This window comes from Cucumis sativus, chromosome 7 (genome assembly GCF_000004075.3).
Source record: "Cucumis sativus cultivar 9930 chromosome 7, Cucumber_9930_V3, whole genome shotgun sequence".
NCBI lineage: Eukaryota > Viridiplantae > Streptophyta > Magnoliopsida > Cucurbitales > Cucurbitaceae > Cucumis > Cucumis sativus.
The window spans coordinates 4189939-4215402 of NC_026661.2; the positions used below are offsets into that span (position 1 = coordinate 4189939).

The 25464-nt window shown below is 33.6% G+C and overlaps 3 protein-coding genes and 1 pseudogene across 7 annotated transcripts; 2 read left to right on the forward strand and 2 right to left on the reverse strand.

The window, feature by feature from the left end:
• The first annotated feature begins 585 nt into the window (after window positions 1-585).
• Window positions 586-19149, forward strand: LOC101205171 (probable DNA helicase MCM9). 5 transcript variants are annotated; one of them, XM_004137010.3, is made up of 20 exons: window positions 588-776; window positions 849-951; window positions 1036-1135; window positions 1243-1381; window positions 2726-2792; window positions 3756-3930; window positions 6582-6681; window positions 7470-7567; window positions 7776-7841; window positions 7998-8090; window positions 9396-9512; window positions 10243-10315; window positions 11959-12025; window positions 14414-14495; window positions 15487-15608; window positions 15690-15757; window positions 17757-17866; window positions 17943-17990; window positions 18071-18223; window positions 18821-19149. In XM_004137010.3, exons 1-20 carry the CDS (start codon window positions 631-633, stop codon window positions 18871-18873), a joined length of 1980 nt encoding a protein of 659 aa, XP_004137058.2. In that variant the 5' UTR covers window positions 588-630; the 3' UTR covers window positions 18874-19149. The 5 variants fall into 5 exon arrangements, 3 of the variants coding, with proteins under 3 accessions (XP_004137058.2, XP_031744945.1, XP_031744946.1); XM_031889085.1 differs by having other exon boundaries at window positions 7776-7796; XR_004218350.1 differs by lacking the exons at window positions 17943-17990; window positions 18071-18223; window positions 18821-19149 and adding exons at window positions 16693-16825; window positions 16907-17083 and having other exon boundaries at window positions 586-776.
• On the reverse strand, window positions 13008-13479 carry LOC116405191 (annotated as a pseudogene).
• A 3295-nt stretch (window positions 19150-22444) lies between the features above and the next one.
• Window positions 22445-22849, reverse strand: LOC105436236 (vegetative cell wall protein gp1). The gene has a single exon (XM_011661415.1). It carries the CDS (start codon window positions 22847-22849, stop codon window positions 22445-22447), a length of 405 nt encoding a protein of 134 aa, XP_011659717.1.
• A 1282-nt stretch (window positions 22850-24131) lies between these two features.
• Window positions 24132-24455, forward strand: LOC105436237 (classical arabinogalactan protein 10). The gene has a single exon (XM_011661416.1). The coding sequence runs from the start codon at window positions 24132-24134 to the stop codon at window positions 24453-24455; it is 324 nt and encodes a 107-aa protein (XP_011659718.1).
• The last annotated feature ends 1009 nt before the right edge of the window (window positions 24456-25464 follow it).

The window sequence follows — 25464 nt, forward strand, 5'->3', positions numbered from 1 at the left end:
GATTGTCACCTACACTCGTTTATCCGACTATATATAAAATTCACAGGTAGTATAATTAAAATGTAACATAGAGACATAAACATTTGTTATTGAGTTTAAGCATTGTTGATCAATATTTCGATGACTTTGTTGAAGATCATTGCATAATCTCGAGATTATGTTTTTGCCCTCCATTTGAAACGAAAATCAATTCTTCAAAGGGATTTGTCCATTCTCGACGATTTAGTTTGTAAACTTTAATAAGTAAATTGGTTTTTGAGACAAGAAGTGAACTAGAATATTAGTGTTTCAAATATAGATCAATGTGTTCGATAAGAGAATGATAAACGTCGTGACAAAAAATAAAAAAATGATAAAATCAAATAGTAAAAAACAAATTAAAAATTTTGAAATCATATTTTCTTTAGCTAATTAGAATAGTTTGAATTGAATTGTTTTTTTTTATAAAAAATTCGATTTTGTTTAAACTATTTTTTCTAAAAATGATTTAAAATACACTTAAATATTTTTATTTTTTATAATTAGGTGAGTTTTTAGAAGAAAAAAAAAAAGGAAATCTGGAGATGCTATATAAAGTAATTCCCGCCCGAATTCACCTTCGTGCTCCCGCTAGTTGTAGGGAGGTCAGTCATGGACAGCTCCTTGGCATCAATGGAGGACTCTCCCACCAGTCCCCTCAAGGCCTTTGCTACCTTTCTTATTCGCCACCACTCCGATCAGCTCCGCTCCATTGCTCACTCCCCTGATCCTAAGCTCCACTACCCTTTATTCGTGGAGTAAGCAATTCCGTTTCCTTCCTTCTGAACTCTTTTCTCTCTTTTCTCATTTGCATTTTTCATTTTCATTAGATTTGCTGAGCTGATGGACGACGACCCACCTCTTGCTCGTCTTCTCTTCTCCCGTCCGACCGACTACTTGCGGGTTTTTGACGATGCAGCTGTTTGGGCTCATGTTTGTAATCTAATTAGTTTTGCAAAAGCTTACTTATGCTCTCCTCGTACTTATTGATGTTATTTTTTGTGGTTGTGGTTACAGATGATCATTTTGGGTGATTCAAAAGGGTCTATGAATGGAGTTAAAAAAGATTTCATCCATGTTCGCATTAATGTCACTGGCTCCCCGCTGGAGTTTCCTGGTATGTATCTGCTTCTGAGTTTTATAACTGAAATGTTGATTACTCTTCTGTGAAAGATGGGGTTCGTTTGATTGAGTTATTGGTGGTTGTGTTCTGCTTGGTTTTAGAGACTTTTCCTAGTATTGGGTCTGTCAGAGTGAAGCATCATGGAGTGCTTCTTACACTTAAAGGAACGGTAATCCGATCCGGGGCAATTAAGATGTACGAGGGTGAGAGGTGGTATATCTGCCGGAAATGCAAGCACAAGTGAGTTGAATTTTACTTATGTTTCAAATTTATTCGTTAATCGTTTACGTATCTACTTACATTCAACACCTTTTTGGTTCGAGTTTTCACCGTGTTGTGATTTGGTTCTACCATCTTTGGGACCTCAATTGTATGATCCACACCATTTTCTCCTCTCCTTTCTCGATTGTATTGATTCTGAATAGGATACTATCAACGGTTAAGGACGTTAGGACCTGTTTAGGAAGTTGGAATGTAATGGGTATAATCCCAAGCCCAACTTTGGATTAGACCTTAGGGCCTTGTTTGTATCCTTACTATATTCACTTCCCACCATTTTCAATCAAACCTTCTTTCCCACTGTTTCGATGCTTCATGATTCCTTCCAACACCGGTTTTAATATTTTATTGTAATCTCGATTACATTTCAGCCTCCCTAAAAAAACTTAGAGACGGAGGAGGGGAAGTTTCCAAGCCCTTGGGTTCAATTAGTAATGCTAATATTATTTCTGAATTAACAACAAAACTAGCTTGAATGGCGAGAGAATGTTGGTATATCTTTTGAAAGGAAAAGACACTCTAGTAATTTGGTATTTGGTAGCTTTGCATTTCAGTTTTGCTCTAATAAATGTGATAGTTGTGAACACTGTGGTCTCCTCTTCTTTCCCCCTTCCCCTTTCAACAGTCTCTCATCACCGATTCACCTTAGACCTTCCCCGATCACCATCTTGGTGGTCTTCTTTCACCATGAAAGATTGGAGCAACACTGAGTGGTCCATCGTTATTGATACTAAATCCGTCACCATCAATATGGATGGGGCTTATTAAGGAAGCGGAGCTAGACTTGCAGGTCTACATGATTAACTACTCTTTGTCATTGATTTTTTATATTTATTAGGTAGCTGAAACTAACAATCTTATGATGAATCTAATGTAAACTTCTATTCCTGAACCTTTTTAATGTAGTGTTGGATTTTAATCTTTATTTGAGCATCCTTTTAAGGATGCCAAATCTATTAAATATGAACATGGCCTTCTTTTGAGTTATTTGGAAATAGTGGAATCAAAGAGTTTTTTTGTTGGACAAATGGCACACCTTTGAAGTGTTCTTTGATCTCGTTTAACTTTTTCTATAGTTACACTTCCCTTTCTTCTAGCTGGGATAGCCTTTTGTGATCATCATGGATTATCCATCCCTTTTGTAAATTTCATTCACCAATGAAATTGTTTCTTTTGTGTGTGTGTATATATAATAGAAATATTTTATGATTATCCAGTTGGTAAAGGTAATCTAGCATGCCTGTTTGTATTCACCATTTCTAGATTCTTCTTATTTCTTTAACAGTTTTACTTTTCTCTGTGAAGGTTTCCAGTTTATCCAGAGCTAGAAACTAGAAACTCAATACAGTTACCATCATTTTGTCCTTCTCAGGTACTTAGTGTTCTAATTCCATGTCGTTTGTCTCATTTTATTAGCTCCACATCCCTGCCAAGTTATCTTATATTTCATATCTCCCATGTATTATGCATATGAACCAACACACTAGCATATTGCTCCAAATGGTTCTAATAAATCCTCGCCTCGGTCTAATTAACATAAAGTAGATTTACCTCCCTTTCTATTTGTAGCTAGCCACAATGTATGGGTTTATGAGAAACTGAATTACGGTAATAACTCAGCCTGTAGGCTGTACTACGGTACACGTACTAGGAGCTAAAATACTGTTACATTACATGATTAGCCAAGGATTTGTGACAGAATTTTCAAGTAGTTCTATTGTTTATTAATATTGGTTAAAGATTTTAATTCTGGAAAGTCTCCTGTTTTAGCATTCTTTCATGGAAGTAGAGGATGTTGAAGTATTGATATAATTAGGTTTACATAACCCACCAACTTAAGCTTTTGGGTCAATTAATGATTTAAGAAAGGCGATCTTGGTTTTTCAGTAGGTTTCTTCTTCTCTCTCTCAGCATTTTGTTTTGGCAATCCACTGGTCCTTTCATTCTAAGCACATACTATTTATTTACTTTTTTCTTTTTAATTTTTTACAATTAATATTAAAAATTATTATAAAAAAATGTGAATGAAAGTAACTGCATATCTGCATTTACTAAATTTAGAAACATAATTTAGTTTTAAATTTAATTGGAACTACGTCATTTCCTAATTCTTTCTTTCTATTATTGAATATCTCATTTGTTTCCTAGTCCAATCCAAATGGTTTATGGTTTGGAATTTATTAGTAATGTATCATGAATTCATTTCACCATGTTACTGTGTTGATGAGTTCAAGATTTGATTTGATCCTTGTCTTTTCAATTGTCTATCTAGTATAATTTTTCTGGTTACAGCAAGTTTTTGTGAATCGGACTAATTTATTAACTTTGATCATAGAGGTCAAAACCATGTGAAGGGAAAAGTTTTGAGTGCTTGGAAGGATCTGTCGTACGTCATGATTACCAAGAGATAAAAATTCAGGAGAGTACACAAGTTTTGGGTGTGGGGTCCATTCCTCGTTCCGTTCTAATCATTCTCAAGGATGACCTTGTTGATCTTGTTAAAGCTGGAGGTATGGAGGGATGCATTGTCTTATTTTTCTCCCTGAACAGCCCATTCCATTCATCACTTACCTAAATTTCATCTCTCAGCAGTCCTAGAATATCCATATGTATATTTGATTTGTTTCCAATTAAAAATCAGATCAAGAGTCTGCCTGCCTTTAGAAAACATTTTGTGTAGGATCAACAGTAGATGACATTTACATTTTTTTTTCTTTTGAGAACTGACATTTACTTTTTAAATTTTTATGTTTACACTATACGAAGCTTTATATACTAAAGGTTGTATTTATTATAGTACTTTATATATCTATACATATTGTGTAAGTGTGTTTTGAACATCAGTCTCTTTTTTTTTTCAGATTCATTTTGTAGAAAAGACATAATTTCTTTTGTTTTGAAAGGAAACATGTCTCTTTTATTAGTAATAGTGAGACAAGCTCATAGTACAAGAGAATTATACAATGAGCAAAAAGCACCTAAGGATCGGTAGGCACACTCTGAAATCTTTACTAGGTTGACACCCCCTTAGCGTCCTCGTCGTATCGATAGAAAGTAGGAAATACATAAGTACTGAGTCCAAGAAATAACCTTTGTATCATAAATATTCATGAAAAACAAGTGAGGCAATCCTTAATACACAGAACTATCTAATCTGATTAATGACATCATTAAATGAGATATGAGACCACTTGGGACCAATCCATAGTCAGGCTGCTGGAATGAAGGCACTCCAATTAAGATTTAGCTCTGAGATGCTGTACATATCAATTTCCTTTACAAGAATGCACCACGATGAAGCATTTCTTTGAGCAACTTCATAACAATCTAACCGACCAAGAGATTTGTCATGAAAAGTCCTTTGGTTTCTTTCAAATCATAAATCTGCCAATAATGATTTTACCACATTCCAACATAATAACCATGAGGCCTTATTGAAATAAGGCCCTCCTAGAAGCTGTCTAACCGTTTCACTACACTCATAAAAAACCCATGAGTCATGACATGTTAAGAGCGGAGAGCAATTTTTCCCAGCACTTAGCTGAGTATAGACAAAGGAAAAACAGATGAGACGGATCTTCTCCATGCTGAAGACAGATTGGGCAGACTGAAGGGAAAAGGCAACTAGCTGGCAATTTCTGCTGCAATACTGAAGACATCTTCAAACGACCAAACAACAAAACCCAAACAAGAACGTTAACTCTTCTTGGACTATTAGTTTCCATAAAGCCATGTGCAACACATTATCCAAAGGTGAAGATGGGGAAAGATGAGTTGCGAGAGATTTTAACAAAAATCTTCCATTACTCTCTAGGGACCAAATTCTTTTGTCAGGTGCCTCAGAAATTCTCCTTGTGAAATTTACTAATCAACTTCTGAAATTCTGCTATCTCTTCTTCTTTTAATAACCGACGAAAATTAATAGCCCAAGAGTTCAACTCAAAATCCCAATGTTTGGCTATGGATCCTTTTGGAAAAGACATAATATCCTGAAGTAGTGAGATAACTGGAAGATAACATTTCAAATAAAGTTCTGCTTGATGCAAGTGCTTACGCACCCATTTCTATGGAAGTTTTTTATCATCTCATGCAATCTTCCTTTGTTAAATCCCAACTACTTAAGAACTCACTCTCAAGTTCATTTGGACTTGGAGATTTGTTTCTTCACTAAATACTTATGGCAGCCAGAATTAGGAACGATAAAACTTTCAATGGAAGGAGAAGAACCTCGCTTATCCTTGTCACTAAATACTGTTGGGGTCTAGAATATAAGGAGTTAATCTGACTTAAACTTAATAGCTTTAAGCTTTTAGTTAGCTTTTCTCTCTCTTGTCTGGACCGAAATGATGTTCATTGATCACCTTTCAAATCTACAAAGACACAGTTATGGTCCAGCTTGATCAAGGTTGTTTTATGGAAGATTTGGGAAGAGAGAAATTCCAAGACAAAGAAAGATCCTTTGGAGATGTCATTGAGTTAGCTGCTTTCCATGTTTTACTTTGGTGTAAAATTTTACGCCCTCTTCATGTTCATAGTTTAAATTTCCTTGTTGCAAATTGGAGAAATATTTTGTACACCCTGGAAATGAGCCCTTTTTGTATCTGTTTGGATATTTTATTCAGTCAATGAAATTATATCTTATAGAAAAAGTGCACCTACTGATCCTTTCTCTCTTTCTCTCCCTCTTTTCTTGGCTTCCCTATTATTCTCATTGTATAGCTCTCTTGTACATTGAGTTTATTAATAATAAAGAAGCTTGTCTCCTTTTCAAAAAAAAAAAAGAAAAAAAAAAAGAGTACAGCTACACTTTTGATAGCACATAAATCTTTGCTAGGCACTTTATAATGAGTAAATCTTGTACAACGTGTGTTTCCTTTCCAGAAATCAATAAAATCTTTCCTTTGTGTAAGAAGGAAAAAAGAAAAAAAAGAACTGGCATCAAGAAGAAACGATAGTCAGTAATAGGAGCTTATTAAAAATCTTACTTTGGCCCTGGAGTTTTCTACTTATATAAATGTATATTTCTCTTTACAAGAATCTTATGTATGTCACTTCTTTTTAATATATGTATATGCATCTATATCTATATCTATATATTTATTTGTTTGTTTATAGAAGATGAGGTTATTGGTTCCTTACTGTTTTCTTCTTATTGGGACAGATGACGTTATTGTTTCAGGAGTATTGAGTGCAAAGTGGTCCCCAGACCTCAAAGATGTTAGGTGTGACCTTGATCCAATGCTAATTGCAAATCATGTGAGGTACATGCAACTTTTTTCTGAAGGTTACTGCTTAAAGAATTTTGTTATACAATTGACAGTGCATTACTTTCGTATTTTTGAAAGATACAAATGCATTGCTCATTCTTACATTTTAATTGCACTTATCAAAATGTTTTTTTTTTTTTTTTTTTGGTTCTTGTCTTCTTGGTGCTTGAGTTTAAATCTTATGTATTGAAACTATTGCAAACTTTTACATTGTCATTACTTTTTTCTAAATGGAGAAGAAAAAGTTATTTTAGTACGTGTAATTTTAGCAAGAAGAGGATGAGGGTGATAAAATCATTTTGCAATTTACTTCTTCATTTTTTTTTTACTTTCCACTGTTTATACATGTTCAGTAGAAATACAACTTAATTAATTAGTTACTTTTAACTAATCTTGTGGTGGAGTATTGTAGTGCTAATATTAGTACAGTTGTATTATTATAAATATATTAGGCAGCCCTTTATTATCTTTTTCCTTTCCTTTTCTTTCAATACTGGTATGGGAGATACTTCCGTGACCCTAACTTATCTTTTAAACTAAATGGCGGTTTGGCTAGCAGGCTATAGAATCCCTAAAATTCTCTGTGAGAAGTCTCCCACCTTTTGACCATGTTACTTCTGGGTTTTTCAATCTTATGTTTCATCATTAATTTCCTCTAATGAAATTCCAAAAAACATGAACCTTGCGTCCACTTACTCCTCTAGTGAAATTCCTAATAGTATTCAACCTAATCTGATGGGGTCTAATAATGCCTTCTTATTTTTATTTCTTTACTTTTGCAGAAGAACCAATGAACTAAAGGCCGAGGTTGACATCCCTGATGATATAATTATGCAATTCACGCAGTTCTGGTCAGATTTCAAAGACACTCCTCTAAAAGGTGCAACTAACTTCCGCTAAGGTGGAATATGATGTATTATTTACATTTTATATCAGTGGTTGTTGCCTGTACTCGAAGGATCATTTATTGCCTTTCATGATAGAGTTTTCAATGCTTTTGTTCTATTGTGGTCCTCAGTTCTTAAATGTGGATTTTTTACGCGAAGTTCTATTTCATTTGTCATGCTGACATGGTTGAAGTTGTCCAGGAAGAAATGCTATTCTAAGAGGTATATGCCCTCAAGTGTTTGGACTTTTTACTGTAAAACTTGCAGGTATAAGTCCTCTTTCATCCATTCAGTTAGGTCATCCCTCATCCCTCCCCAGTTTCCCAAAAAATGTAGAAACAAAAGTGCAGACGTCTAATTCTTAATTTCTGTGCACTTAAATTGAATCAATTTCAATATTTGTCCCATTTTCTCAACTTTTAGTGGCTTTAACACTCATTGGAGGTGTACAACATGTGGATATATCTGGTACTAAAGTTCGAGGTGAATCTCATCTACTGTTGGTTGGTGATCCTGGTATTCTCATTCCCCTCTTTATATTTATTCTAGTCATAATATACTGATTTTGTGTGTAAAGGTTGGAAGTCTATGAGCTATGTTTCAAGGGTGTGTATTTATTCACAACTAAGAGAGCCATTTACTAAAGATCCTTTTTTTTTTGTACAACGAGAAATTTAGGAAAATACATCTATGCCATTCCATTTTTTTTTAATTGTAAAAAAGGATATTAGGTTGATTAATGAAAAATAGATAAAAATGTCTTAAATCACCAATTCAACCCAAAAACTTAAGCTAGTGGTTGAAGGCAAATTTAATTATATATCACCAACACTCCCCCTTACTTATGTGTTTGAAATATTTGACAGACCCAACAAGTTGGAAATCAATTTTAATTGGGAGGAAACAACAATGCAGGGCTTCAACATAGGCCTCCCTGGACTACCTGCTCTAATACCATTTTAAATCGTCAAATCAACCAAAAAGCTTAAGCTAGTTAAAGGAAAATTTAATTATATATCACTAACAAAATATCAGGGGATACGAACTCCGAAAAGAATCTTTTCTAAGTCAACAAATGGTGAACTTAACTAAGGGACCACTTTGAACCATTTTTCAACCTTACGAGGATCATTAATCAAAAGGGTATGTTCATTCTCTTTTTAGGCTGAGGCTAATTGTTTAGTGGTAGAGTAATGGATCTATGGCAGAACTTGTACAAATATTTGTCTCACTCAATGAAAGATAAACATTTCTTTTCATACATAGCTTCATTACTTTTTGCACATTCCCTATTATTGAAAGTCAATGATTATGTTATTATGAGAATTTGGGGAAATTTTGTCACCATGTAGAGTCAAGGTAATTTGGGGAAATTTGGACTTTCTCATTTTCTCTAATTTAAAAGCACGACCACCAACACTTACTGTGAAACTGATTGAGAAAAAGTTAATATGAAAAGTTGAAGATCCCAGGCAATTATTAGTACTGAAAAGTGTTAGGTTGTTAATAGCTTGATTGGGCGTGAATCACTTTTTATCATTGAAGTTCAAATTTAAGGCTCATGAAGTGTTATTATATGTGAATCAGAATCAGTGAACATGATGTAGATGAAGGTATAAATTTTAGGATTTTGAGGCCTATGTGCTTCTTTTGATACTTACAGTTACAGAAACAGCCTGAATTAGCTTATTAACAAATATAACTAATTTTTTTCTTTGGAAGCATAATTCTAAATTTTCATTAAAATAGCATTCAAACTTGAAAACCTGCATTATGCAATATTAGATATTTATAAATATGTGTGGAGTTCATCTGTGCCAGGTACTGGAAAGTCACAGTTCCTGAAATTTGCTGCCAAATTGAGCAACCGATCTGTTATTACCACTGGTTTAGGAAGCACTAGCGCTGGGCTAACTGTTGCTGCTGTGAAGGATGGAGGTAACTTTCAAAACTTTTTCCTTTCTATACATATTGAATGATCTGCAAAATCAAGTTTAAAAGTGAAATTGTTTTAAATAGCAAAACTGTAGAATATATTTACAAATATAGAAAATTTTTACTCTCTATCTATAATAGATCGTGATAGAGCTAGATAGACATTGATCAATGCTATATTTTGCAAATAAGTTAGCTCATTTTGCTATATTTGAAAACATCTCTTAACATAAACTAATAAAGAACACTTATTACTTCTTTTGGTTTAAATTCGAAACCTCAATTGTGATCATCCTTTTGTTTTTCTGCCCAACTTGATCAATTGACGTATCCTTACTATCTTGAAATGAAACATAGTTCCAGAGGCTATGACAAGTGTATTTGAGTGAAGCTAAAGGTGGGAACTTGAAGAAGTCTTCTTCTGATGATGAAATTTTATCTTATGAAACCAATATGTGTGGGGTCATTTGTTTTTTCTAATAAATAAGATATACTTAAGATATTGTTTCCCTGTCTCTCATAATCATGCTGTACATCTGTCTTGGAATATTTGTAGAAGTGGAATGGGTGATGATTTTAATATAGCAACTTTGGCTGTGTAATCTAATTTAACCTACACTATTAGTCTTTAAGTTTGTTTAGATGGACAGTCTTTTTCATTCGATCGCCAATTTTTTGGATCTCATCCACCTTCCTCATAAACAACAAATTTGTATGTTCATGGAACTGACAGGGGAATGGATGCTGGAGGCTGGGGCACTTGTATTGGCTGATGGAGGACTTTGTTGCATAGATGAAGTGGACAGGTGCATTCTTTTCAATTGGAAACATAGATATTTGATACTATAACTCGCCCTTTTGTAATTTCATACCATCAATCAAATTTTGTTTGGTTTTTTCACATAAAATAATAATAATAATAACAACTTGCATGTTGGGTTACACGGGTGAAACTGGTTTTATTTAACAAATACGAAGACCTCAAATCTCTGAATTTCATTGCTCCTACATACTAGCCAATGGACCTGAAAAGGCACAATGAAACAATGAGGGACGGGATATACAATTTACAAAGAAAGAAAAGAAATTAAATTTTTAAACAACAAATGTCACTAAGAAAAAAAATGGAAGAATACAGCCATACAGGACATATAAAAAACCATGACCACAGAAAAGGCCCATAGGAAGGGTCTCCAACTAACAAAAATGTTACCTATTAAATAATTTTAAAAAACTTCAAATATATGTGACTAGCCTGTCTATGCTAATAGGAATCTGTAGATTGCAGTTGAAATTGATAGAAAATTTATTAAAAGAGGAAAGAAGATCTACAATATCCTTGAGAGGCCTGGACTTCGCGGCAAAAACCAATCTCCAAATTCTGACTATCCCCACAATTTGGAGGAGTGCAAAGGAATCCTTAGGAAATTTGGTCCCTCATTTGTTTTCATGTTTCTCTGTAGGCTTTGATTTCAAAAACTTTTTGTAAGTATTCTATAGACATTATTTCACATAGTTGGAGTCCTTTTTGGTAAAGGAAGTTCCCATTTTTGTAGGCTTTTTTTTTTTCTCAATGAGGTCGAACGGCTGTGATCAGTGGCGGATCCAGAAAATTTATTGACAGGGGGCTTCGAGTTGTAACTTAGAGGAAAAATAAAAATCTGGAAAAAAAACTACATAAGTAAGACTTGAACTTTGATTGGAAGGAGGGCTGACACATAGTTATCACTAAACTGTCTACAAATATTAAGTAATAATTGATTTTGTTTATACATATTATATAAAAACAATAAAGTTGAGGAGCCCCATCTGGGCCTATACTAAATCCGCAGGTGGCTGTGATGGACCAATGTATTATCCTCATTGTTTCTTTCATTTTTCTCAACGAAAATTGTTTTCATAAAAAAATGACGGATTTGCCCCTCTATGGAAATATCGTTTATAGTTGGACTCCATTTCTTTAGAGGGGTTTGGTTTTCTGTATGAGTATTCTCTTGTGTTCTTTTCTTTTTTCCTTGATGAACGCCGTTGTTTCTTTAAAAAAATGACATGTGCGCATCTAGTATTCTAGTGACATCCTTTTTTATAGAAAGAAAAAAGAGAAGAGAAACAGTTACCTGATTCAACTAATAGCATCCTTAATATTGGACTAATATTCCTTACATGTGCACTATGCTAAAATTTTATTGAAACAATTTAAAATTTGATAGTATGGGGTTTCATCTCAAAACCAATTGACAATTAGAAGAGTAGCCCATCTATCTTATATGAAGTATGAGTCCCCTTGGTTTTTTCAATGTGGGACTCTCAACTTCTCCAATAATTTATTCATTTCATTTTGAAAAAATAAATAAAAGTAGATTTGAAAAACTTTAAGCCCCGGATCAAGATGCTTGTTCATTTTCTTCTTATTTGTAACTTAAGATACATTTTTTTTCCTTTTTATCAGCATGAGAGAACATGACAGAGCCACGATCCATGAAGCAATGGAGCAACAGACTATAAGTGTGGCAAAGGTATTATTTATCTCTAATATAAATGGTTAAGTTGATATTCTGAGAGCATGCTATGCTGGAACCAGAGATAAACATCTTTTCTTCTTCTTCTTCTTGAACTAGAGATGATCATGATGAACATTATGTAGTGTAAAAAGGGGCAATTGGCAAACACATTGTATTATCTGTTCATCTTCTTCTTGAACTAGAGATAAACATGATGAACATCATGTAGTGTAAAAAGAGGCAATTGGCAAACACATTGTATTATCTCTTCTTCTTCTTCTTCAACTAGAGATAAACATGATGAACATTATGTAGTGTAAAAAGGGACGATTGGCAAACACATTGTATTATATGTGAATTTTGGTAATTGTCTATAGAGTCTAGAATCAAACTTAAATGAGATAAGCGGGAGACAGACCAAAGCAGAAAATGAGGGAAAGGTTGAAAGGAAGGAGGGAACAACTAGAGATAAACATGATGAACATTTTGTAGTGTAAAAAGGGGCAATTGGCTAACACATTGTATTATCGTTGAATTTTGGTAAATTTTCTGCAGAGTCTAGAATCAAACCTAAATAAGATAAGTGGGAGAGAGACCAAAAAAAAAAAAAAGAAAAAAGAGGGAAAGGTTGAAAGGAAGGAGGGGACTTAAAACAAACCTAAAACTATATATTAAACTTTAGTTTAGCTACGTAGTGTAAAAAGGGGTGATTGACGAACACATTGTTTTATCTGTGAATTTTGGTAAATTGTCTGCAGTGTCTAGAATCAAACCTAAATAAGATAAGTGGGAGAGAGACTAACGCAGAAGATGAGGGAAAGGCTGGAAGGAAGGAGAGAGCTTAAAATAAACCTAAAACTATATATTAAACTTCAGTTTATTTGAAAATAAAAAAGACAAGATATTTGACCTAGTTTAGTTTCTCTGTATTTGTGATGTAGTAGGATTAGGGTAAATTGAGGTATTTTGGTCATCCTTAGTTGATTATTATTATTTTTAACATAAAAAAGGGTTTATAATGAAACCATTCGTTCAATAATATCATGCCTCACAAGCAAAACACGTCACTATGTACAACCCAGAATCAAGAAGAAACTCTGATAAAAGTTCTATGATCTTAAAACGAAGTTGCAACCTAACTTTCGGGCATGCTTTTGATAATATCTGAATCACCGGGATCGATAATGCTGAGGCAGCATTCTCTGTAGTATTTGCCACAAACAGTTCCAAGGTCAACATTGCTTCCATTGTAATGGTGAACTCCAACCTTGGCCAATATTGCATAGTATTTGATCTCAGACTTTCGGACTGGAGGGCAGTTGTTGGCAATGATGATCTGCTTACCTTTAGAGTTCATCAAGGTCTTGAGGACGGTTTTGTATCCCAAGGCGTATTTCCCACTTTTCATGATGAGAGTGAGTGTTGTTGATGCTCTCATGGGCCTTCTTTGTTTTCTTTGCGGCCACCATGATTGAATATTTGAAGCTGTACTCACCAACTAAACAACTAGTTGATTATTATTAGAATTTGATTAATTAGGATATGGATTAATATTAGTTTCTGTTGGGCATTAAAATCTCTGACCTGAGTAAAACCGAGTAATAACAACCCTGTTGAACGTTATAATGTGAAAGTAAAATTCAAATTCACAACCCATGCTAGCTAGTAGTTAAGTCCGATTATCAAAATATCCAAAGATCAACAAAAAAAAAAGAAAGAACAATGACAAAATTACTCGAGGACATTTGAGAGAGCTAAAAATTCTCTCCAATCCTTCAGCCTCAACCAAATTCTTCACACCCTGGCCCTAACAAACCCCTACAAAAACCACCAGCTGGGCCCCACCTGCAGCTCCAATTTTTTTTTTTTTTTTGTAGTTCTCGTAACCATCTCTTTCTTTTTCATGAATCATCATTTCTGTTGTTTTCTGCTTTTTTTTCACAAAGCTTGGTTTCTCCTTGATACTGTTACTTTTTTCTTTGGGTGGTATTTTTTTTCTCAAACAAATGGTCTAAATATTGGAGTTACGTAAAGTATTAACTTGAAAGTTATCCACAGTATTTGATAATGTCTTCTTACGTTGTTCAAGAAAACTGATAAATACAAAGTAAGCTGAACAATTGAACGTAGAAGTAGGATAAGAAAATAACAGAGTAAGCAAATGGCAAGAGTCAGCATCAGGCATAACATCTATGTTCAAATAAATGACAACTGTTTGTTGTTTGTAAGCTGCTGTCCGGCCATACCTTATTCAAGTTAGAAGGCCAGCATTGTAGTTATCTTCTTCCTGCATGTTTGTTTCTGCGAAGTTACTTTAATTAAGAAGTATCTATATCTGCAATTTTACATATTTTCTTTCACCTACGTTCTTACCCTATTTTCTTTTGTGTTTACCTTTTTTAGGCGGGTCTTGTAACAACTCTCAGTACTAGAACGATAGTATTTGGCGCAACAAATCCTAAAGGACAGTATGACCCTGAACAACGTATCACTTTCACATTATTTGTGGTTTAATCTAACAACCAAGAGTGTGGTTTCTAAATAACACAAACTTGCATTTATTTGGGGCTGGGTTAACTTATTGGGTTGTTACTGGGATGTTAATGATAGACTCTATAGGAGAGGTGATAATTACTATTCTTCCTTTGGTTTCACCTTTTTGACAAACTGTTTATATTCCATGCACTTTTCTCTTTATTTTTCCTATTGCATCCTCACAAAGAAAGCGCACCCCCCTGATTCTTGAACAAATATTTGAATCCTTAACAAGAAAACCCCCTCAATATTTGTGTTAAACATATATTCAAATCCTTTATAAGAAAAACCCCTTGACATTTATGTTTGAATAGATGTATGCTTCCAGAATTTCCCACAATCTCTTCAAAACTTCAAAAATTAGGCAAAGAAATGGTTGTCATAAAGTCGATGGGAATTTAGCAAAAGGGAGGTTGGAGGCGTGAACTGTTTCATTATCCTTAGAGTAGGAATATCAACCATGAGGCCTCTGGTAAGTCACTATGGTGATTGTTAATAGAGATTGAAAGCCTTATATTTGAATATGCTACATTTAAGTGTCTCAGAGTAAGTGAAAAATGGCGGCTGAAATATGTAATGCAGGCAGGGGATATGTGTTTTGAAGTTGAGGAAATATTTAAATGGTTGTTTAGGAAAGCACTTGAAGATTCTGTAAGTTCTCCATAGGGTTCAATGATCTTGTGTAAATGTAGAATCAAATGGTCTTTTAGGAAAGTAGTTGAAGATTATGGAAGTTCTCAAAGTCAAATTTCCTTCCAGCATATCAAATCTTATTAATTTGTACTAACGATATCGACAACTTCTACTTCAACATTTTTATAATTTTCTTTTTATTTTCACCTTCAACATCCCCTCCTTTGATTATGTGCATGCATGCTTGTGTTCTTGCAACGATGTATCTACTTTGGAAAGCAATATTAGGTCTTCCTTAATGTGATTAGCTCTCTCTGTCAATACAACACTCTCCGGTCCCTTATTGAGCAGATTTGATATTGTTCTTGTGCTTTTGGATACAAAAAACCCTGAATGGGATGCAGTTGTTTCATCTCATATTCTCTATGAGGTAAATGTGCTCTCTTTATTATGATATCAATTTCTTTTTTCTTTTATGTTCTTGTAATTGTCTAATGATGATCATTTATAGAGCGAACAAGAAAAGGGAAAGCGTGACAATGATCTTTCAAATAACTGGCCTCTTACTATGCTTCGAAGGTACGAGTGTCTTCACAACAAGATTTGGTTTACCTTTTGAATTTCAGTGGGATAATTACTGTTGTAATTTCATTCTTTAATAAGTTGGAGTCCTAACAGCTTTAATCTCATACCAGTTCTATTTTTAGTACCAAGTCTTCCGAGCAAGATGTGAGTTGATTATTGGTGAATGGGCAAGTTTACATTAAACGGGCCTCATTTGTCTTCACCTAGTTAAAAAAAGCTGTCATAAATGAATCCAATCAGAATTTTGTATCCAAAAATTCAAACATTACTCTTCCTTCCCATAACCCTTGAAAAAAATCCCACATGTGAGTTAATGGTTAATCATGATGTTTGCCAAGATTTCTTAGAAGAAAACTGTCAATCTTCCTTCTCCATCCCAGGCTTAAAGGTCACTTTTACTAAAGGAATTTTTAAAAGGTAAATGAGCAGTTCTCACCTTGCTCATCCGAAGCTAGTGATGATTACGATGTTAGGCCATGTTTACCCTATTGAATGTAATAGATCAATGGGAATAAAAAATGTGGGCTCCATTTGATTACTTTTGGTGTTGTTTACTAGTTCTCCATTTGAATTGACACATGAGACCTACATCCAAATTTGTAATGTAATAACGTAACCCGATTGCACCTGAGAATTACGTCGCATCGTTACTTTTACCATTATAGTTATCATTATCACGTTATGACTACCATTATTGTTACCGTTACAACTGTAAATTATCAATTTTGACAATTTTATTGTTACTGTTACTGCTTGATCCTCAGAGGTAGAGGTAGCAGTAACAGTAAATTTGACAAAGTTCATAATTTTAAGTTAACGTGATAAGAAACAATCCAAATATGTTTGTGATTCAAGCTCATTATAATTGATCCATCAATGAAATTCCATTATAATTAATCAATTTTCATTACGGTTTTGCAAACGTGTAGCCTTAATATAAGTAGTGAGGAATGTGATAATCCTGCTTTGCATCTCGTTATTGAGGAAACTTTTAATGAAGAGCACTATGGCGAAGCTTGCATTTCATTGTTTCAACAACAGGATACTAAATATCCTTAAGAAGTGAGATACTCTCTTCTGTCTTCTCAAATCCCCTCAAAGTTCTCTTCTATTGTTAATCTTTGTATTTTTCAACCTCTTTAGGATTTCTTTCCCTTTTAGTCAGCAGGCTGTTGGAGGAAATGAAGCGACCTGGTTTTGTTTCTCCTTTCATTAAATCAATTTGGTGTTCAAAAGGATTTGGTGGGTTGTTGTGGAAGTTTTTGGATTTCAGGAGGCCTCCTTATTATGAGGAATGAATGCAAGGCTGGAGTACTAAAGGTAATGTTCTACAAGCCAAGAGAATGCGAAAGTCGTTTTCCGATGTTCTACAAGACATGGTTGGAGGAGAAGAGCTTTTGTTGTATGGTTGAGCTTTTCTCAGGAGATAAAGGGAGAACTTTGGCCAAAGATTCACCATTTCCCTGTGTAGTCACAAGGAAATTAGTAGCTCTTTTGTGGAGTTCTTTAATAATTTAGGAGGCCTTTTCAGTGGATGGTCCGTCGTTCAATTTTTTAGTGGTAGAAACCTTAAAGGATTTGGGCTTTCGTCAGTGTGGTTATATATATAAAACGAAGTTTCAGTGGTATGTTTGGTCCTCTTTGTCAGATTATTGTGTTGCATATTGGTAGAGCTGTCTTTTTCTCTCACTGCACAATTGCGCATTCTCCACTGGAAAGCTTTCGAAAGTAATGATTTTTTAATTTGTTATTGTGATTCTCATTTGAGTCTTCGATTATTGGGCTGCATACTTTTTCTAAGTTCTGTATTGGTTATATTTGTTTTTGTTTTTTTGTTTCATTATTCTTTTTGAGCATTAGCCTCTGTTCATTTTTATCCATGAAAAGTTTTCTTTTAGAAAAATGATTGTTTTCACTTGAGGCCCCTGTCATTAGTGATCTAACCTGTAAGGTACTGCTTAAACTACCATATTAATTTAAAAACCTTTTGTAGATACATCCAATTCGTAAAAGGATACTTCAGACCGGTGCTTACTCAGGAGGCTGAACAAATTATCTCAAACTATTATCAGCTTCAAAGAAGATCAGCAATGGATAATGCAGGTCTCACTTGAAAATGGTCTAAACACGACATTGGTCTAATTTTATCCTTCTAATTCTGGATTCTTAAACCATGCAGCCAGGACAACGGTACGCATGCTTGAAAGCTTGATACGCTTAGCACAAGGTTTGTTCGTCTTATTTTTCATTGTTTTCTTGACAAATTCTCATCTCTCTTCTAACGCTTCTTCTCCACCAACGTTTTAGCACATGCACGTCTTATGTTTAGAAATGAGGTTACCCGGCTCGATGCCATTACGGCTATTTTGTGCATCGAATCATCCATGATGACCTCAGCTTTAGTGGATAGTGTTGGGAATGCCTTGCACTCCAATTTTACCGAGAACCCAGATGAGGAATGTATCCTTCCTTGCTATGCTTAAATTTATATTTCTTACTTTTTGATGGATGCTAACTCTATTATATTAGCTACAAAAGGGAATATAAAAAGTTGCTACCAAACCACTAATTGGCATTTGTCTGCATAAAATTTGAAATTGGTTTTAAATTCTTACAGTATCACTTAGGTTCAAACATATTATTATTAGTCTCTGTATTTTGGTTCTTACAACATTTTTTTTGTACTTATACCAAATTAATAGTGACTATTTCCTTGCAAATCTCAGGATGAAAAATGTTATAGGATCTAAATTATAGAAACTAGAAATTCGTTCAAATATTATCTTTCAGTTTGTGGTTAATGGAATTATCTTATACTTTTCAGTATATTAGTTTTTCTGCCTTTCAAACCCAAAGTTTGGTAAGGAATTATGTTGGGAATGATGCATTTGTTTCGTTAACCTCTTCCATTCTCCTGCTTTCATTTCTTAATTCTCTACCTAAATATTAGTACTAAGACTAGAGCTATTGTTTTGTTTCATGCCATTCTTTGTACACATTACTTTAAACTACACTGTTACCGTAAGATGTTGAGTTCTTGACTCCATGCTTTACTAGATGCAAAGCAAGAAATTTTGATCCTTGATAAGCTCAAATCGGTGGACGAATAGTGTCATCGTCACCTTGATGGAAGGCTGAGACTCAAGATACCCCAAATCTTCGAACGCTTGAAATTGTAGATACCAGAAAAATGTAGATTGCTGACATTACTTCTAGATAGTCACAATTGTTTCGAAGAAAAAATCGTTACGATATTCGAGATTATTTTGAAAGTTGTGTTTGTTGTTGGATATTAAGATGAACTAATTTAAATCATCAATTTTCATAACCTTGTTCAATTACAACCTAAAAGAGAAAATAATTACTAGATTTCAATTTCTATTTCATCTTTGATTATGCTAATCATTTTTATCATCTTCATTATATTTATGAGTTTCCACGATATCCTAATCTTTATTGCTTTCTTCCTCCTTCCACCTCTTAATCCTTATTGAAAATTTTCTATTGCCCTATTTCCTACCTTTCCATGTTTATCATTATTATTGAATTTTTGTGAATCTCCATATTTTTTTTATCTTTTTTAAAACATTAACTTTGCAATACCTACGATAAATATTGTTCTATACTCTCCAGAATCAGCAACGATAAACATTAAAAAATGTTATTTACTATTTGTTATAGTATCTACTATTTTCTATTGTTTTACTATTTTACCTTCATTATCTTTTTATTCTTTGTTACAATGTATACTATTTTTTCCCAAACTAAAAAAGTTTACACCTTAAGCACACCCGTGAATTAAAATAATATACATTCTAAAGTTTGTAACCCAACTATAATAATCAACAATTATGATTACTAATTGTAATAAAAAAAGACGTGACAATCTATTTTATTTCAAATATAATAAAATGAATTAAATTATTTAAAAAAAATATAGCAAAATATTGCAATTTATCTATTACTATCCGTATCTTGATATATCGAGGTCTATCTAAACACAACGATAGTGATATTTTACTCTATTTTGTAAATAGTCAACAAAAGTTTGTCGATTAAAGTAATTTTCCCAATTCAAAGTCGAAATCAAATAAAAGAAAATTAAATTAAAAAGGATAGAAAAAAGAAAAACGTACAGAAACATCACCTCATTGTTTTTCAAAATTTGAAACGAAGTCCCAAATAAAAGAGAGTAAGAGACAGAATTGTATTATTAGCCCAAGACATCAATTCTCATCCAACGGCTAGTGAACCAATGCCGTCCGATCACTCGACCGTTGCAACTCCTAACGCTTGAAATTCTCAGTATCCACCACCCTCCGATCCTCCCTCTCCTCGCGATCTCCGCCAAATCCAACGGCTCATTCTCTTCCCCTTTTCCTTTATATCTTCCCCTTCCCCTTCCCCCTTTTCTCCTCACCGAACACAAAACAGAAATCAAATCTTCTTCTTCTTCTTCTTCTTTTTCTCAAACTCTTTCTCTCATAATCCCAATGGCTTCAAGAAGCTTCCTCGTTCTTCTTCTAGTGCTCGCTTTGGTAGCCTCTTCCGCTACGGCAGGGCATCATCATTCACACCCCAAGTCCCCGGCCCCTGCACCTTCTCCAGCCGTTGTGGAAGCTCCGTCGGTTCCGCCGTCTTCGATTTCCGGGACTCCTGTTGAGGCGCCTGCTCCGGCAGCAAACGGCGCTGGTCTTGTTTCTGGATCAATGGCTGTTAGTGTTGGGATCTTTTTTGCTGCTGCTTTGTTTGTTTAGATTCTTTTTTCTTGACTAATATTGGTTTTTGTTTACGACGATGGAATTTAGTTATTTGTTTTATCATATTTATTTGATTTTATTGGTTTATATCACAGTTTGATTATGAGTATCAGATTTAATTCTGTGTTTATTTTGGTTTTGTTCAATTTATTTAGTTATATAGATTGCTCAAACTTTCCATTTAACTGCTGAGGATGAAAGTACACCAAAATGGAAAAGAAGTATCATTAAAATTATAATCCCATCCCTCAATAGCAAGTTTTCTGCTTAGTTTTGTAGCATCAATCCATCCACATTTATGTGAATGCTTATCATTGATTGATATTCTATCAAGTCTAATTAAGTTGGCACGTTTTTTGCTAAATCCAAATTCAAGCAACTAAAAAGCATACCATTTTGGCCACAACATCGAAGTACACTTAGGATTATAAGTGTTGACGGTTTTTGATTAGGTTTGAAGGTGAAATCTCGAGTGAAAAAGGGGATATGAAACTGACCTTTTTGGCCTAAATCCATGAAACCCATCTGAGAAATGGATCATTTGCTGAAGAGACATTTGGTTGCGGTTTGGTGATATTTGATTCGGTTTTCAAATATATTACATAAATTTTTTCATAATACTCGTACACAAATTAATTAGTCTATGGAATAAGTTTTGGTGAAATTCATTTCATAAAACTCATATTACATAATAAATAAGAAAATAGTTCATTGATTATGTAACAAAGTATTTATGTATGAACACTACACAACAGCTGATCAAATTATTCCAACAATTATTTGAAATTGATTGTAGTATTTTACATATTCCTTTTTTGCATTTAGTCCAAATAAAAAGGTAAGCAATAATATAGTATGAGTTGGATTCTTTTGGATATATATTTATGTAATTTTGTTTGTGTAGGTGGACTTCTCATATCATATATATATATAATTCATTTTTGTATCATATAACGAACTTAGAGGATGAATGTCCATTTTGTTGTACATACGATAATATAAATCTTGACATTATTTTTTTGTAATTGAAACATTTTTAACTGTTTAACTTAAAAGATAAACCATTTAAAAAAAAACTTAATTTTTGATAATTACTCAAAATTACGCCAAACATACAATATAAAATAGGAGTTTTTGAATTTCTTTATTCTCTAATCAACTTAATTGATCCAAATGGCCCTAAGTTGTTTTAATATTTAATATTTAATATTAATATAAAGTTTTTTTATAAAAAAAATTTGAACAAAACCATTAAAACAATTATAGGTTCATTTTATTGAAACCATTGGCAGCCAAATTTGCTGTAAAATGGAAAGCCCAAATTCCTTAAATATAAACCAATGTTGTATATATGCAAAGAAATTTTGGACATATAACAATCACATTAATTACAATTCAAAAAAGGGAAAATACAACCACATTTCAGAAGAAAAAAAAAATCTAAAATCATAAAGTTAGATTTGTAAATAAATCTTTGTAGATATTCAACCACTAAATTTATGCTTTTAGAATTTGTCCCCCAAGATTTCTTTCTATATATGTACACATGATTTTGTTCAATATGTAATTGAAAAGATTCAATTATAGAAAGATTTTCTAATAAACCTTAGAAATTTTGCTTTATATATATATATATATAATTTAAAATTATTTGGAGGTAGAAATTCAAATAATTAAGAGAGGTTAGATTTGAAAATGTGATTGAAAATACATAACTAAATTGAATAATTTGATTTGGGATTAATTTTTTATATAGATGATTTTCAGCAACCAAAAATAAATATGAAGTGAATGAAATTAAAATAGAGAAAGTAATTGATGGATAAAATGAACAAAATAATGTAAAATGAAGAACAATTTGAATTCAAACATTGATAACATATTTAAACAAAAGAAACTCTAAAGTGATAATAATAAACCATCAAAGGAGAGCAGCAGCAGCCATTGCTCCAATAGCCACCGATCCTACCATCGAGAAGCTGTTCTTAAACCCATCACTCTTTGCTTTCGACGGCGACAGTGCTTCCGAAGGCGGTTCGGCAATCCACGTCGGAGACGGAGAAGGGGAATCTGGTTGTGCAGTTGGTGGCTCATCGTGATGGGCCGGCGGCGGAACTGAAGTAGGCGACGGCGGTGGAGTACTGGGCTCGGTTTCATGGGACGGCGTTGGTGGTTGGGTAGGAGGCTTGGTGATGGGAGCCCATCTCCAGGGAGGGGAAAGGGAGGCAGGAGGAGTGGGCGACGGGGACGGGGACGGGGATATGGCAGCGGCGGAGAAGAGCAGCGCTGCCGCTAAGAGGGCGTTGAGAAGGAGAGAGTGAGGCATTGTAATTGAGAAGGGGATTGGTTTTGTTTATGATGGAGAATTAAGACAATAATATTCATATAAATAGGAGAAATGTTTGGGTAAATTTAAATTAATATTGATAATTTTTTTGGTAATTTATGTAAATTTGGTAATTATTGTGGTGTAAGATAAAAGTTTTCCATCTATATATTTATATATATCAAATACGCAAACTAAAATATCCCGTTGATTTACCATTTACTCGGTGTGTAGAGACTAAAATTAAAAAAAATGAATCGAAGTATATGAACAAAAACGAGATTTTAACTTATATTAGAAATTGTAAAAATAAAACATTTTTCAAAATATTTACACTTAAAAAATATTTCAATCTCTCTACATTTTACATTTATCGAAAAAGTTTTATCATATAACTCTATCAATTAAGAAATTAACTCTAGTTACAAGTAGATTAAGTAACGTACTCCTAAACTTTAAATCAAGGTGTTGATAATGAATAATCAAAGTATGAATAAAGTGTACAGTGGGTATCATATTGAACCGTTACGCTCTATTTTCGAAGTATTTGGAACTGTTGGATTGGTTGGAATTTGAAGTATTATTCTTATTTGAATTACAATTCATACTATTAACTCGTCGCATGTTCATTGAGTATTCAAATAATAAATAAACAAACAAAACTCATTTAGAAGGTAACTATTTTTTTTCTTTTCACCTTTTCCATTTTTCTTAAGATCGGTTTCGATTTAATTCAATCCAATTCTTAATAAGTGAAAATTTGAACCATAGATCTCTTAATACATACTTTATTTCAGTTGAGTTAAGTTCAAAGTAGATCCATTTTAACAATAATCTTTCAACTTTATTGAATATTATACCTTAAACTAAAACAAGTATTTCTTTTACGATAAAATATGTGTTGAAAGTTGAATGAAATGAAAGAGTAGCCCAAAGACGATTTGGTAATTTTGCTTCTCTTTAATTCAATTGGTGATTAAAACTCGACTGAGTGTTTGCATTTGACATATCATTGAAGTAGATGACTCACTCACACCATTTAGATATACACCAATAGTTGAGGAAGTTTATTACATCGTTATTCATGTTATCTCATTATTTGTGTTAACTTATATTTCTCGTAAGATAACTACAGCCGATATTCACGGAAAGTAATTTGTTTGAGGAGCTTTCTCACCCGAAACAACTTTATCTCCCTCCCTTTATATCCCCCACTCCCATACACATCTCTCACAAAACTCCCTTCCAACTTCACAACCTCTCTCTCTCTCCACATCCATCAATGGCTTCCCTCCCCATCACACTTATGGCACTAACGGCCCTATTCCTCATCACCTCCACCTTCGCTCAGTCTCCAGCCCCGTCGCCCAAGAAATCACACCACCCCCACTCCCACTCTCCCTCTCCCCATAATTCCCCTATCCTTTCTCACAAATCGGTGTCTTCACCTTCGCCTTCACCGTCGCCTTCTCCAGTCGCTTCTTCCTCACTCCCTCCGGCCAATGCTCTTGCTCCTGCTCTTCTCTTTAATGATGCTATTACCAACACTTTCGCTGTCTCGGCTTCTCTCTTCACCGCCGTCTCCGCCGCTGCTTTCCTCTTCTAGATCTCCACTCCTTCTCCTTTCTATGTGCTAATTACACATTTCTCTATTCCCTCTTTTTAAATATTTTTGCTCGCATAGTTTCTAAGGCATGGTGGAGTTTTGAGTTTGTAAAACATTTTCTTCCTTATTTGAATTTATCATATAAACTTTATTTCTATTTATTCTGATTAACTCATATCGATTTGAATTTTTTAGTCGTGTTTGCTCCAATGAAAACGTAATACATCAATAGTATTAAGAAGAGTAAACCCTATTTGATTACTTGACATCCGAAGCACATCTTACATGGTATATTACTAATATTGTCATGATCATTACTCTTAAGACCTTTCACCTAAAAGATTATCAATTTCACATCGTTATCGCTATCGTTACCACTTGATCTTCGAAAGTAAAGATAAAAAACGACTATAACAGTGAATTTTCATAAGTGAATAAAATAAATAAATTACATTTGTGATACAAAATCGTTCCAACTAATCCATTTAATAAAAATACCATAATGATTAATATACTAATTTTCATTATTAACTTGATAAACTTGAATTTCCCCCCTACAGTTTGTGGGTAGAGAGGCAGATTCTTCATTCACATAATAATTATAATCATCACATAAAAGTTGTTTCTTTTTTTCCTTTAATTTTATGTAGTTTGACAAAGTCTAAAATGAATTCAAACTCACATATTTAAATTTCAAATGGGTATTAAACAGCAGAATGGAAAAACAAACATATGTTAAAAAGTTGATAAAATTGAAAAAGAAGTTTTTTACCAAAATTTTATCTATTATTGTCCTTCAGATCTAAAATTATTTGAGATCCAAAAGAATTATGTTCAGATCTAAAAGGGAACAAGAGGTGGGGTTAGGGGAGAGGGAGGAGACCCCAAGGCATGGAGACTGGGCACACGAACCTGAGAAAAAATATCAACCAATTGAGACTTCATCTTTCTTTTAGTACGATCAAACCGAGAGATTTGAACCACAAATTTATTTAGTTATTAACTATCT

Excerpts from the sequence above, each read along its gene's own strand:
- LOC101205171 (XM_004137010.3), top strand. The coding sequence starts at position 631 with ATGGACAGCTCCTTGGCATCAATGGAGGACTCTCCCACCAGTCCCCTC. Across the intron at positions 6,682-7,469 it reads CTAATTGCAAATCATGTGAG|AAGAACCAATGAACTAAAGG; the intron begins GTACATGCAACT and ends TTACTTTTGCAG. Across the intron at positions 17,867-17,942 it reads ATCAGCAATGGATAATGCAG|CCAGGACAACGGTACGCATG; the intron begins GTCTCACTTGAA and ends TAAACCATGCAG.
- LOC105436236 (XM_011661415.1), bottom strand. The coding sequence starts at position 22,849 with ATGCCTCACTCTCTCCTTCTCAACGCCCTCTTAGCGGCAGCGCTGCTC.
- LOC105436237 (XM_011661416.1), top strand. The coding sequence starts at position 24,132 with ATGGCTTCCCTCCCCATCACACTTATGGCACTAACGGCCCTATTCCTC.